The sequence below is a fragment of the Lissotriton helveticus genome, chromosome 2_1 (genome assembly GCF_964261635.1).
Source record: "Lissotriton helveticus chromosome 2_1, aLisHel1.1, whole genome shotgun sequence".
In the NCBI taxonomy this organism is placed as follows: Eukaryota; Metazoa; Chordata; class Amphibia; order Caudata; family Salamandridae; genus Lissotriton; species Lissotriton helveticus.
Window position 1 is genome coordinate 923,507,487 of NC_136059.1, and position 16,025 is coordinate 923,523,511.

At 47.0% G+C, this 16,025-nt stretch overlaps 1 protein-coding gene across 1 annotated transcript in view; it reads left to right on the plus strand.

Moving 5' to 3' along the window:
* The window catches only part of CNTNAP4 (contactin associated protein family member 4), a 1,902,933-nt gene that overhangs the window by 1,547,705 nt on the left and 339,203 nt on the right, over positions 1-16,025 (plus strand). Inside the window, exon 14 of the mRNA XM_078675664.1 lies at positions 11,144-11,300. Within this exon, the coding sequence (XP_078531790.1) occupies positions 11,144-11,300 (157 nt within the window). The remainder of the gene's footprint in view (positions 1-11,143; positions 11,301-16,025) is intronic.

The window sequence follows — 16,025 nt, forward strand, 5'->3', positions numbered from 1 at the left end:
ACCTAGCGGGTGAGATCAAGCAGGCAGAGGCACGGGACAGAGACCGGCCTTCCCTGGCGTCCAGGAGAACGTTGGCGAACCTGAGGGGACAGCTTCGACTCCTGCGCACCAATAAGGCGGAACACTCCCTGCTAGCATTAAACAGAAATACTACGAGGGAGGAGATAAGGTGGGACGCTTGCTGGCAGGAAGATTGAGGGCGAGAGCAGCCAGAGCCCATATTGCTAATGTACAACTTCAGGACGGCTCTAGGGCTATCACGGAAAGAGCCAAACAGGACGCCTTTGTGACCTACTATACATCCCTATATGCCGGGGAACCTACTTCAACGGAAGCACGCGCGTCCGTCCTCGCTGACTATGAGGGGGCTACGCTACCGCCGACGAGCGCGAAAGAGCTGGAGGAGCCCGTACTGGACGATGAGGTCTCTGCGGCTCTCAAAGACCTCCCCACGGGGAAGACGCCTGGGCCGGATGGCTTGCCATTGGCCTTTTACAGACTCTTCAGACTCAACTCCGTCCCTACCTATTGAGGCTATACCACTCTTTTTCGGATACATCTGGCCCGTCCCCTGATATGGGAATGGTGGAGATTGCATTGATACCAAAGCCAGGGAAGGATCCTGCGCTGTGTGCCTCCTACCGCCCTATCGCCCTTCTGAACACCGACCTAAAGATTTATACCAAGATACTGGCTAAACGACTCGACCCATACATGCCAGGGTTGGTGAATCCGGACCAGGTGGGGTTCATCCGGGACCGGCAGGGGGTGGACAATGTACGCAGACTGGCGCATCTAGTGGGCAAGGTGAGGCACTGGGACATCCCGGCTTGTCTTCTCTCGCTTGACGCGGAGAAGGCCTTCGATCGGGTGGACTGGACCTTCCTGAAAGAGGTACTCCAGAAGCTCGGTTTAGGTCCCAAAATGATAGCGAGTATCATGGCCCCATACCTAGGGCCACAGGCCAGAATCAGAGTAAATGGCCAGCTAACACCGCCGCTAAGGATACACAGAGGCACGAGGCAGGGATGCCCCCTCTCGCCGCTCTTATTCGCCCTCGCGGTGGAACCACTTGCGGCAATGATAAGGCGCGACCCTCGAATACATGGCATAACCCACGGGGGGAGAGACAACAAGGTGGCCCTATTTGCTGATGACCTGATCCTCACCCTCACGCATCCTAGTGAATCTTTACCGGCGGTCCACGAGGTGCTCTGTCTATATGAGCAGGCGTCGGGTCTTAAAATAAATCACACTAAATCTTGGGCGCTCAACCTCACTATACCAGCGGAAGACATCCCAACCCTGCAGAAGACTGTACCCTACCAATGGGCAGAGAACCACATCAAGTACCTGGGTCTTACCCTGACACCCTACTTGGACTCTTGGTCCTCGGTAAACTGGACAGAGTGCCGCAAAGCAGTGCTAGAGGACCTTCGGAGGTGGAAGCCTCTGATGATCTCCTGGGTGGGGCGCCTCAATGCGGTTAAAATGTCGATCCTCCCTAGGATTTTATACGTATTCCAATGTCTGCCCACCCCTATTCCGCTCCACTGCATCCGAAGCCTCCAGCGCGAAATAACGTCCTTCATCTGGGGCGGGAAGCGCCCCCGGTTCTCGCAGAAGGTTCTTATGGAGCCACGAGATAGAGGCGGTCTGGCATGCCCCAACCTGGTGCACTACTACTGGGCAGCACATCTCCGCTTCGTGGTGGAGTGGGGTGCACGCGAAAGCGACAAACACTGGTTTCATATGGATCGGGCAGTCACGGGAAGTACCATATGGGACCTGGCCTGGCTTCCGCGGACGGCACGCTCCAGAAGTGCGTACATGGCAGTCCCCACGAAGACGGTCTTGGATATCTGGGATAGTGTAGCTGTGTCTAGGGGTCTTACTACCTTCCCGTCCCCGCACACCCCGATAGCGGGGAACCCACAGTTCCCACCGGCCTACCGGACTCGGGCGTTCGAAGCTTGGACGCAAGGGGACTGCAGAGTCGTTGGGGATCTTTTCCTCGGGGGCTCTCCCAAGACTTGGAAGGACTGCAGGGAGGAATTTAGAGTACCACTGGCGGCTGGCCTGCAGCACGCACAGCTACGCCACTGGACCGCGGGGGATGACATGTACCAAGCGGCCACTCGGGCCTACACGCCCTTTGAGAGGTTGGCACACTCCCTTGGGGGACTGAAGAGGCTGATCTCGCAAATATACTACATACTGCAGCACCCTACATCGACGCCCTGCTCACCCCTATCAGAGGCAATGGCAATTAGCGGCAGCCACGGACATTGACTCCTCCCAATGGAGCAGACTGTGGCGAGATATACCCAAGATATACCGCAGTGTCCCGCAGAGGGAAAAGGCATACAAGCTGCTCACTCAATGGTACTACACCCCACTACGCCTTAGCAAGATGTTCCCCAACGCCTCGCCGATGTGCTGGAGATGTGGCTCTGCGACTGGTGACTTTCAATCAATCAATCAATCAAGGACATTTATAGAGCGCACTACTCACCCGGAGGGTCTCAAGGCGCTGGGGGGGGGGGGGTGCTGCTACTGCTCGAACAGCCAGGTCTTGAGCTTCTTCCTGAAGGAGAGGTGGTCTTGGGTCAGGCGCAGGTCGGTCTGGAGGGAGTTCCAGGTCTTGGCGGCCAGGTAGGAGAAGGACCTTCCTCCTGTTGTCGTTCTTCGGATGCGGGGGACGGCGGCGAGGGCGTGACTGGCTGATCGGAGGTGGCGCTTGGGAGCGTAGAAGTTGATGCGGTTGTTGAGGTAGCTCGGGCCTTGATCGTGCAGGGCTTTGTGTGCGTGGGTGAGGAGACGGAAGGTGATTCTCTTGTTGACGGGGAGCCAGTGCAGGTCTCTCAGATGTCCGGAGATGTGGCTGCGTCGGGGGATGTCGAGGATGAGTCTGGCTGAGGCGTTCTGGATCCGCTGGAGTCTCTTCTGGAGCTTGGCGGTGGTTCCGGCGTAGAGGGCGTTGCCGTAGTCCAGTCGGCTGGTGACGAGGGCCTGGGTGACCGTCTTCCTGGTTTCGGTGGGGATCCACCGGAAGATCTTCCGTAGCATGCGCAGGATGTTGAAGCACGACGAGGAGACGGCGTTGACTTGTCTGGTCATGGAGAGGGAGGAGTCCAGGATGAAGCCCAGGTTGCGTGCGTGGTCTGTCGGTGTGGGTGCGGTGCCCAGGGCGGGGGGCCACCAGGAGTCGTCCCAGGCGGAGGGCGAGGAACCCAGGATGAGGACTTCCGTCTTGTCTGAGTTTAGTTTCAGGCGGCTGGTCGTCATCCACTCGGCTACATCTTTCATCCCTTCATGAAGGTTGGCTCTGGCAGCGGCAGGGTCGTTGGTCAGGGAGAGGATCAGCTGGGTGTCATCGGCGTAGGAGATGATGTTCAGGTTGTGTTGGCGTGTGCTGGTCGCGAGGGGGCTCATGTAGACGTTGAAGAGGGTGGGGCTCAGGGAGGATCCTTGAGGGACGCCGCAGATGACTCCGGTGGCCTCTGACTTGTACGGTGGTAGACGGACTCTCTGTGTTCTTCCGTCGAGGAAGGAGACGATCCATTCCAGTGCCTTCTCCTGAATTCCGACGTTGCTGAGGCGCTGCACAAGGGTGCGGTGGCAGACAGTGTCGAAAGCCGCGGAGAGGTCTAGGAGGATGAGGGCCGCTGTTTCTCCGTTGTCCATCAGGGCTCGGATGTCATCGGTGGCAGCGATGAGGGCGGTCTCGGTGCTGTGGTTGGCTCGGAAGCAAGACTGTGAGGGGTCGAGGGATCCATTCGTCTCGAGGAAGGCGGCCAGCTGTTTGTTGACGGTCTTCTCGATGACTTTGGCTGGAAACGGGAGGAGCGAAATGGGGCGGTAATTCTTGAGTTCGGTGGGGTCCGCAGTAGGTTTCTTTAGTAGAGCGCTGAGCTCGGCGTGCTTCCAGCCCTCCGGGAAGGTGGCGGTGTCGAAGGAGGTGTTGATGATGTCCCTCAGGTGGGGTGCGATGACAGCGTCGGCCTTGTTGAAGACGTGGTGAGGGCAGGGGTCGGTCGGAGATCCGGAGTGGATGGAGTTCATCATGCGGACGGTGTCATCGGTGTTGATCGGAGTCCAGGCGCGGAGGGTGGTGGTGGGCGGCGTTGCTGCGGTCGTTGTGTGCGATGGTTGAATGCTGAAGCTGTTGTGAATGTCCGTGATCTTGTTGTGGAAGTAGGAGGCGAGGGAGTTGCAGAGGTCTTGCGATGGGGTGATGTCGTTGTTTCCGGCGCTGGGGTTGGAGAGCTCTTTCACGATGTTGAAGAGTTCCTTGCAGTTGTGTGCGTTGTTGTCCAGCCGGTCCTTGAATGCAGTTCTCTTGGTGGCGCGGATCAGTTGGTGGTGCTTCCGGGTGGCAAGCTTGAGGGTGGTCATGTTGTCCGGTGTTGGTTCCCTTCTCCAGACTTTCTCGAGGGCTCGGCAGTCCTTCTTGGAGCTCTTGAGTTCGTCGGTGAACCATGGGGCTTTCTTGCTGCCGGGTCTGCTGGGCGGGGTCCTCAGAGGGGCGAGTTCGTCCGTGCAGTTGCTGATCCCTTTGTGCATATATGGTGGACGTGTCCGACCCTGGCTGTTTTCTGGAAGGAGGTGCTTAGCCACATCAAAGGGGTACTGGGCTTTCCCCTGCCTGAGGCCGTGAGCACAGTTCTGCTCGGCATTCGACCTACCACACTCAAGGCACTCACCCGCAGCGACTGGATACTCGCGCTCCAAATGCTGGGTACAGCTAAACAACTCATCGCCCTATACTGGAAGCGAACGGAGGCACCGCCCGTGGCCTCCTGGTTTGTGCGCCTTTGGCAGGTCCTATCAATGGAATTACTCACGGCACGGCTACAGGCGCGGGACACATGCTTCAAAGCGGTTTGGGAGCCCTTAGTGCGGCACCTCTGCTCCACAGAATATGCGCGCTACATGCCCCCTAGACTCCGCACTCTACACCTCTTCGAGGATGCACTGGTCCCTGCGGACCCTACCAGGCTGGGCCATTGAATGTCACACACACTACAGTTGCTGCTGCAGTCATGCGCGCCCCCCCATGCCCTACACCCTACCATGTCGCGCGTATCCACCACCCCCCCTGCCTTTCTCTGCCTGCCTTCGGGCCCCCTTGCTTCACCTTCTTTCCTTTCTCCTACTTGACACTCTGGTTTTCGTCTCTCTATGAGATAGCTGTGCCCTGTTGGGCTGTTTGAGACAGTTGGGCTGGTTGCCCGCCTTATACCCTCATTGCAAAGCGGATATGCGCTCGCTTGCGATAAGCCCCCGCGACACTCGTCCCTAAGCTATGCGGCCGGCCCCCCTTGGAGGGTTGTAGGCGAGGCGCTGTGTTAAAGATCCTCTTTCACCCAAGCGGGCGCAGAACCACAAGAGCTATCCTATCCGCGGCCGGCCTCGACACGAGGTTGTAGGCTTAACGCTGTGTTTAAAATAAAATAGATTTGAACTAAAAACGTATTCCTAACTATATATATATATATATAAACATAAATATTAAACATTAAATACATTTAAAAATAACAGTAATATAATAAAAATTATATGCATTTTATTAAAGTAAGAATTATTTAAAAAAATGTATACATTAATATATACATGTAATTATATATATTTAATTCTAAAATATTATTAAATTAATAATTTGAATTTATATGATAATTTAATATGTTTTTAACATAACAATATAACAAAACATATATATATATATATATATATACAATAACCAAAGATTTAAAAAAATACTAATTTAATTACAAATTAAAAATAAACAATATAAAAATGTATTTACTAAAACTATATTACATATTAAAATCATTAATAATTAAACATCATAATTTTAACAAGACAAAAACATTTAATCTAAATGCAATTAATAAAAACAAAACTATAAAATTCCATCCAAAAAACATATAGGGCCTAATTACAATAAGAGTCAGAAAGCCTCCGACTGCAGTTGGGAGGCTTTCCGAGTCTCATCACAGTTTCATTTTCGACCGCCGCATTGTGATGCTGGCGGTTGAAACTTAAACCGGCCGGTCATTCAGACTGGATTCTGATGGGCTCAAGGAGCATGTCGGCCAGTCAGAGGCCTCCCCGTAGTTCCTGGACATAGTTTCCGCAATAGGGTTTACAAAGTCAGTTTCTAACAGGCTTTCGATGCCGGGCTTTCCGACATGGAAATCCTGTCGGAAAGTGACTTTGAGGGCCTGCAGCCTCCAATTTGGGGGCGAGGGGGCACCTACGGTGCATCCCCTGTTAATCCCTGAACCTGTATTAAAACTCTGTGAACTTATTAGAGTTAGGGATAGTAGAACTGCATCATCCACATACAAAAGAATCGGTACGGGCCGTTAACAAATTCTAGAAGTATCAGTATTAAGAGATTTAAATTTCCCATCAATATCATTGATATATATGGAGAAAAAAAGGAGCTAAAACACATCATTGATGCACTCCTCTTTCTATTGTAAATAATTGTGTTAATTTCTCCAATGGCCCATACCGTACTCTCAACAATAAATTACAAAACATATAAGCTAGCAGTGCAGTGATGTCCTTTGGAGCCCACAATGAGTACATACACTTACACAGCTTGTTGCAGTTTACCATATCAAAATCACAACTAAGGTCCATGAAACACATATATAGACAACCTTCCTTTGCCTTTTCGTACATCCCCCACAAAAATGTTCAGGTTGAGGCACTGTTCCACTGTCCCCAACCCTTTCCTAAACCGATATTGTAGACTAGTCAGAATATTGTTATCTTCAGTCTACTGGTCTAGTCTTTCTAGAATGATCCTTTGAAGTTGTTTGGCTGAAGATTCATGCAGGTAAACCGTTTGGTAACACTTTGGGTCACTTTTTGAACTATTCTTGAAGATTGGGATAATTAATGATTCAGACCAGGGTGATGAAGCAACTTTGTAATATCACTGCGCACACAAGTACATTTTCGATTAAACCACCATTTAGCACCATGCCCTTTATCCTTGATGTCCTTAGTTAAGAGTTGGCTGTTAAATATAATGTATGCTTTTGCAATCTGCTCATAATCAGCTTCAAGATCAAGGCAGGTTAAAATATTACCTAGATTTCCAGTTATTAACTGTTTGGTGAAGCTAGAGGGATCAAATCCAGTCCATTTTATTTAAATACCATTCTGCCGGACTGGGGGGATATTTTATATTCTACCTAGATGATTTGCTGATTGGAAATGTATTGTACTGTTAAGGTTATTGGATTGTGATCACTAATACAGTGTTTCCCCACCTGGAAATTAGAAAGTCTAATTGTATTGTTTACTGAGGCAAGGATATGATAAATGTTACTATTGCCTCCTCTACCAATAAAGGTAGGAGGTTGGGGGTCACAGTTACACCAATAAGAGTCTGTCATATTTCAATTGTATTTAAATTTTAAGGGCCTGATTTAGATCTTGACTGACAGGTTACTCCATCACAATGGTGACAGATATCCCGTCCGCTGATATATAAATCCCCTTATGTCCTATGGGATTTATATTTCGGTGGACAGGATATCCATCATTGTTGTGACAGAGTAACCTGTCCGACATGATCTAAATCAGGGCCTGATATATTTAAGGATGAACCAAACGGACACATTCTAAAATGACCAAAGTCCTCATCCTGAATATCATTAAAGCCACACACAAGTTTTGAAGAGAGAAGTCATTTGGTAACATTAAAATCACCAGCCCAAATTACGTAGACATAATTTGACTTATAATGCATAAATGCATCTAGGTCATTCTGCAAAGCTTCTACCACCTCAACCCGTGAAGCATCACAAATATTGTCATAAAAATTGATTATCAGAAAATCAGGATTACCATCCAAGATAAGTAACACAAATTGATAGTATGATGATGTTAAAAATGTTGTTGATACTTTTATGGCTACTCTAGTTAAAACCAAAACAAGAAGACATCCTTTAACCCTACCCAATGCTGGATTGGGTGACCGCTGTCAAAAGGATATAAACCCATCAACATCAAATGAGCTAGTTAACCATGTTTCTTGAAGACAGTGATTCATTAACATATTTCGACCAATCCTCCATTGTAGGTTTATTAACCAGTCCTGCTATGTTCCATGAAACTATTGATATTTCCAATGAGCAGCCCAAAATGTTGTTATATTTTGTTCAATAACTTCAAGGGCTGTATGTGTCACTAGTTCACTATAGGATGATAACCTCCCCATAGGAAATGCCAGGCTGATCCTGTCTGATATGGCAAGTCAATGATTTTCATCCAAACAATCTAGGGGGACAAATCGGATGCTGACTATAAATGTAAATGTCCAGTATTTGTAAAGCGCGAACAATTACCCGAAGTTGTCAAGGCGATGGGCGCCGTCGGGAAGATTAAGCGAGCTATTGCCAAGAGTCACATTGTGCTGGGCTGATCTGCCGCCGGCGTTGAGGATCGAACCGTGAGCCCCCGGTTTCCGAGTCAGTCACCCTGGCCACTGAGCCACACCTCTTCCTAAAGACCGAATAACTCTGACCAGCCATGGAATTGGAACCTTTATTAAGTTTTGGCATGAAAGGGGGAGTAATTGCTCAGGTCTATTAAAAAACACAGAGGTACATCCTTCTTTTCATTCCTCATGTAAGCACCTTGTAGATCTGTGCTCTGGAGAGTCATAAGAATATATTCAATCAAATACTGATGTCTGAAGGTCAAAATTATGGAGTTTCCCGCCAGTGTTTCCCTAGAATTTCCTATCCATTTAACTCTTCCCATCATACAATCTCTTCGAATAATAAATTCACCTTGGATACCCTAATGTTGACTTATATGTATTAAAAAGGAGTATTTGTCCCTGGCAAAATGTTTACATTAATCGGTTGAAATGAGAGTTTAAAACTGCACACACAGGCTGCAATGTTAGGCCTGAAAATGTTTAAAGGGACACTTAAGTGGGTGGCACAATCAGCAGTCGCGGCTAGCAATTCTCGCGGGTAGGGGGCAGGGGGGGTCGTGCGGGAGTTATTGTGCGGGTGTTACCGCAAAGGGGGGTGGGGGTATAATAAAACTTACCTGACCGGTCCCGCGCCTCCTCTGCTCCTGGGCCAGGTCCGCGTTTTCCTGCTCCTGAACCCGAACAGGCATGCTCCCTCGCCTCCTGTAAGCCAATCACAAAGCTGCAATAGCAGTGTTGTGATTGGTGCGGAGTCCCGGACAGCGCCCAGCCGGGCACCTCTAGAGAGTCCATTTTCTCTATGTAGGCTGCACATCGAGAACATGTAGAGTGCGCATGACTGGTTTGGTTAGCCCCAGGGCAGACCAAAGCAGTCAGGGTACTCCGAGTGGTGATATCCACTCCTCCTTGACCTGCCCACTTGCCTGCCCCCAACTAGGCATATCCTCCCGCCCACCCACCCCCAACCAGGCATACTCTTGCCTTCTGCTTTCTTGCACCATGAGAAGCAGAAAATAAAATAGTATTTAAAATACCATTTTATTTTCTGTTACCCGCACTGCGAGAAAGCAGTGGGGCGGTGCTCCTCCACCCTAATGGAGGAGCCTCCTCTGACAATCAGTGCTGCTGGCCCACTAGTAGCATTTAATTTACAGGGCCTGGGTACATGTAGTACCATTTTACTGAGGGCTTAAAAGTGAATGTAAATGTGCTGATTAGGTTTAAGCCAGTTCTACCATTTTAGAGGAGAGAGTACATGCACTTTAACCCCTTGCATGCTCGTGACGGAACCATTCCGTCACGAGCCACGGTGGTGCTGTGCTGGTGACGGAATGGTTGGGCCCGGCCGCCGAGCCTGCGCTGCAGTGATTTCGCCTGCGCTGCAGTGATTTTGCGCCTGCGCGGCTCGTTCTATTGAGCGGGCGGGGCCGTGACGGAACCATTCCGTCACAAGCACAGCGCCACCGTGGCTCGTGACGGAGTGGTTCCGTCACGGGCATGGTGGCGCCGTGCGGGCCCCCTCCCACCTAGCGCCGCAGCGGAGTTACCGCCGCGGCCACGGGGTTAACAGTGGCTAGCAGTGGTAAAGTGCACAGAGTTCTAAGGCCAACAGAAACTAGATCAGCAGAAATGGGGGAGAAAGGATAAAAGCCTGGGAGTGACCCTGCAGAAAGGGCCACACCTAACAATTTCTAATCTAGGTGTGTGCTTAGGTAAATACATGCTGATGGGCTGTTCATTACCATTTAAGTAGTTTGAGTCATTACTTTCAATAGTGTTAGACTTTCAGTAATTCGTTGGAGTGATATTTCTGATCAAAGGTGTAATTGAAGTATGATATATATATCTATATATATATATATATATATATATATATATATATATATATATATATATATATATATATATATATATATATATATATATATATATATATATATATATATATTTCCTTTATAAGAAGAGTTAAGGCAATTTTGACTGATTATTGTTAGGATCTGCAATCTTGTTCACTTAAATTGGAGTCTAGCCTTCAACAGGCAAAGTGTGTTCTGAGTGTGCCTTGTATTATGATTATGCTGCATGATGTACCTTGCGATATCATTCCCCAGTGCTGCAAAAGGAAGACAAGCAACCTTATTTTCCTGCTTGTTAGAGAGACGCTAATAAATGGAGCTTACGCAGCTAAAATTGCCATGCATTATCTCATATCACAGTAAAACTGACAGATATTTAATATGCAGCGACGACGAGTTCAGTTAGTTTCTTTGCTAGAATGAATAATGTTTATAGATAAGCTGTGCTCCTTTGTTTCCTGGCACGTATTTCCGTGATCTCAATGATCCTTGCATTATAGTATAAATTACCCTGGGTTTTACTGTGACTGCATCACTTTTTCATTTGCTACTTTAACGGATTGTGTATACATGGGCCGCTTAAGATAAACGATTCTAATATCACGCCTCAATGCATTGAGAGCTACTTCTGCTTTTTTATGCTAAAAACAGCAACAACCAAAACACTGCTGCAATCGTTTAATCCCTGTTAATATAATATTTAAATGAAACATAATGTTATCGTACCTCAAGAACCATGCTTAGCATAAATTTGTGTGCAGGCTTTTTGAATTGTCGATAAAAGAGAGTGTTGAGTGTTGTCTAACTTTCTTTTCAGATGGATTGCCCTTCAGCTGGTGGGTTGGAAGAACCAATGAATCACAGACTTACTGGGGAGGTCCCTTTCCAGACACGCAGAAGTGCGCATGCGCCCTGGAAGGAAACTGCCTTGATTCCCAACATCGCTGCAACTGTGACGCAGACAGGAACGAATGGTAATTTCCCATGCGTGATTCTGGACTTAAACGTGTTTAATTTAGCGCATATGTAATGACGACTGCTGGCTGAGAAGGATTCTAGTTTGCAGTCGTATATATTCAAATGAATGTGCAGAGATTTTACATTACTAATGGATTTATGTAATTAAAGTAGCTGATTACAAGGTCTCTAGAATTCCTGAAGTGTCCAGTAACACAGGAGTTGTACTTAAGAGGGCCATCACCAGAGCCCCCCTAAAATGCAGCATTGTGATTGGTCTGAGCACCATGACACAGCGCTCAGCCACGGCTGGAGGGGTGGGCATGTTCTCCACACAGGCTGTGATGCAGACTGCATGGAGAACAGGGAAAGTGTGCATGACTGTTTTGAGCGGGTCTCACCTGCTGTGTCAGCCCCTCCCTGAACCCGCACACAAGCGCCGCAGCAGGAGGACAAAATAAAATAATAATAACATTACATTATTATCATTTTATTTTCTCCTTTCTTTTTCTGCTTCAAGACAGTGGGGGCGATGCTCCTCTGCCTTAGCGGAGGAGCCGCCACTGATCAGTAGCTACCTAACTATAAATGCAACATGATAATAAAAAAAAATAGTAGGTTGGAAAGTTTGTATTAGTAACCATGAATCTCTTAACTCTCAAATGGTTATCCAATTGAAACTTGGCCTATTTGTATTCACACATATTTCCAGAAAAATAGACTAGGAAAAACTCAATCATTTCTTTACAAAATAGACTGCCTATTCTATAAAATTATTCCCCATTTTCCTACAAACTCTTTTAATCCTGTAGGAAGACTGCTGCTCAATCCTTTGCTGATCCCACTCTTGAATTTCTGAATTTCATGCCACTTATTGGTTGTGGACGCTTGTATAACTAGAAGTAAACCCAAAAGGCACATGAAAGGCATTTGTTTCATTGTTGCACGTTGATTTTATTTAGAAACTCACCTCTAAGATTGAGGATTTACCTTTTTTAATTCATAGTGGCATGTTCGTTCTTTCTAATGAATAGCCCTCTCTTGTTTTCGGTAGCTGAGACTGGTTGGAACTTAGTTGACTTATTTGACAATGTAACCTTAATTGTCATTTCATTTATATAGCACATTTTGGACTTTTCTAGTAGTGGAGAGGCCACAAAGTGCTGTTCCTGCATCATTCAGTGCAAGCAGGAGCATTGTCTTCCAAGGCAGATTCTAGATAGGACATTAAGTGAGATTGTTAGAACCCACCATTCCAAATAGAATGAGTATGATACACTTGCCTGATAACCTGTGGTCACACTCTTGTAGCTTGGCACAGAGCAGTCAGGCTTATCCTCAGGGCTCAAGTGTAAAGCGTCGGCACAGCACCCCCTCACAACACACTGCATTCGCCACAACCTATGTATAAAAACACTTGTCTTTATATTACACACTCACACTTATACTGAAACGAGATACATGTTGTACATACAGTCTAGAGTTTTACGCAATTGTCAAACATATCTATTGAAATTAAACTAAAACATGCATTATATATACACAGTTATATGCAATTGTCAGACTTCCCCATAGCAGAAAGGTCAAATAGTCACTAGTCACTGCCTATGCCTCGTAACCCAGCCCCTCGGTCTTGCAACTCCACCAGCAAATAATACACTTTGCTCCTGCTGGTACCCTGTTGACTAGATAGTCAGAAACACCTAATAAGGAAAGAAACAGTTATTTAGTTTTGTCTATCTGATTAGATCTATAGGTGCCCGATGGCACCTGCACTAGCGTGGAATCACTATCCCACCTGTAGGCAAAAGGTTGTGATCCAGGAAGCTGGTGCACTCACCGTCTGGAGAAATGTTTTCCCCTTAAGTGTAGGTGTGACCTGCCCTAGACCCCTGGCAGTCAGCTGCACATGCTCACAAGGCACACAAAACCATTCTGGTATCATCTCAATGTTTTTCAAAACAAAGCACGCTGTGGAGTGGGTCCAGGAGGAGGGGGCCAAAGACCTTGGACAGAGGCCATGATATCAGGCACTGTCGTCCTCCCGATCTGGAAACCAAAGACAGTCTCATCTGCCGGTTCAGGTTCCCCTGACACCCCTAGGACACCGCATGTTCTGGAGCACAAGCAAAGCACAGGTCCTCTTGGTTGCAAGCGTGGGTCACTCCAAGTCTGTAAGCTTCCCCTGCACTGCTCAAACTTCTCATGTTGCGACACCCCAAATGGCTGCCGATCTTGGTGCACATGCTCCTCTTGCACAGCGTGATGATGGTCTATGTCAGGACGGTCCTTGTCCCAACCACGATCTCTTCCACCGATCTCCACCACACCCAGTGCAGTCATTCTGATCTTGTGGAGACAGTGAGATCATATGTGTCATTGGGATCTTGTGGACAGGAGTCTAGCTCACTGGCCCTTAGAGAGTACTTCAAGACCCAGGCCATGGCAGTTGACACTAGCTGCAGGCCAGCAACATCCAGGCAAAATCCACCAAGTGTTATTCCCCTTCTAGAAGCATGACAAGCTCCAAACCACTAGAAGTCTGCGGATTGTCCAGTTGCAGTCTCTCCTACCCTAATGATTCCTCATGTCAGTGTCCCAGTATCGAGCCAGCATAGTATGGTTCTAATTCAAAAGTGTTTCAAATTTCAGAGGCCGAGGCCCCAGTAGTTATACTCACCATGGCCTTTGATGATATGATCAGTTCAAAAGGCCATCTTTGAAATGAATTCCCCCTCTCCAAATTTTGTCCTTTCTGACATTCTATCCAGGGAGGATTGATCATTATCTTTAGTGGGGCCAAGACCCTGCCTCTTGGAATGCAGGTGCCAATTCCACCCCCATGTAACCTCCCCAGAAAGCCTTCAGATTCAGATGTCTACAGTTTCTTGTGAACCCCTAACTTATTGGCCTCTATCAGGAATATACAGATGTGGCTATCCCCCTACCACCCTAGTGTGAATTAGGAGACAGTCCACCAGGCACACAGGCACATTGAAATGCCCAGTTTCACAGTGACATTTCCATCATTGTAATGTCAAAGCCCCCCTCACTATTGGAGATCATTAGCCACTTTGATCTCATCGATACCAAACACCATACTGTTACTATTCTGCTCGTAGGAATTCATTCTAGACAGCCCTTCCTTACATCTCCTCATGGTAATCCAATGCAAGAAGCAGGCCCCATCTTACCGAACACACCATCTGGTGTCATTCACAACTCTTGCAGGTAACACATACACATCCCTACCCAACCTCTTCCCAACACCGCCCTCTGTCACTAGGGAGAACTCCGATATAGCAAAAGACATGCAGAACCTTGGAACACAGCTTCGTAAATGCCAAGCCAAGTAACAGTAACCTGTGCACAAAGGTCCCACCACAGCCACCTATGACACTATCGATGACCTATCTCTGTGAATGGAAAAGCCAGCGCGGCAGGCCCACAGAGGCACATTTGAGCTACATGCCCCTGGCATAGGTCTTACCCCAAGACAAGGTACTTACAGCTACCTTTATTCAGCCAATAATATATAAACTGTCTAAAGTATGATTATGATGAGTTCAGTACAAAATAAGGTCGAAATATGAGGTCGGCAGCCAAAAAAATTAGGGGAGACCACACCAACAAAGGCCCGGTCTAACATAGATTATTTAGACAAATGTCAAAATTAAGGAAATGGGAAGGGTAGGAGGTCATAAAGTGCTGTTCCTGCATCATTCAGTGCAAGCTTCCCACTGGGTGAAGTCAATGATGTTAGTGGGATGAAGTGTTGAGGAGGATGCATTGAGCATGCAGTCCACTAGAGTAGGGCCTTTAACAAGATGATAATGTCTAGCCTTATGAGAGTATTTATGAGTCGCACTTAGCATTTGTTATAAGTGCTCAAAACAATGAACCAAAGGGTGCTGAAACACTTGGGTGGGAAGTTGTGGAGCACTGTTCTATTCTATTTAAACTCTTACTGCCAAACCTATGACTCCTGATTATAGACCAGCAGTATTTTGCAAGTTCTTGCATCCTAGCATAATGAATGTAATATCTGTATTTACCATTATTACATATTGCTAGTATTCTCATCTAAGTTTGAAAATAGAGAACAAATAATGCAGTTTTTTTCTGTGTTTGAGTTTTCTCCTGTGTTTGAAATATAACATCAGACAAAGCAATGGTAATGGAGGAAGAAAGAGAAAGTTAATCGCGATTGAAACAAAGTGGGAATATGAGCCCTAGATAGAGGTGACTAGGTTGAAAAATAACACATCATATGTTTGTTGAGATTTCTAGTGGGTATTATAACTACTGCATGAATGTTTATTAGATAGAAATCAGTATTGAGATACTTCTAGCAATTAAAACCAATTCTTAAATTTTTGGGTGGATTTGATCATAGTGAAGGGTCCCAATACATGACATGATGCTGCACTTTAAATGTGCATTCAGGTCTCCAATTGGTATGTGAATCCTGGTGTCCTGATTATCTTCCTATGTAAGAAGGTGCTTTTACAATTAACTAAACTGTACACTGCTACACCATTTTCGATCTTGAAAGAAATTAAAATTAACAATGAAGTTAAGAAGCAGAAGCTGGATGATTCACATTGTGGGCCTTATTTATAATTTGGTGGACAGTGGACCCATCACAGATGTGGCGGATGACCAGGCTCCTGTATTCCATGCGCATTATAGTTAATGGTTATGTAAATATATCATATGAGACACACTTTGACAGAGTACCC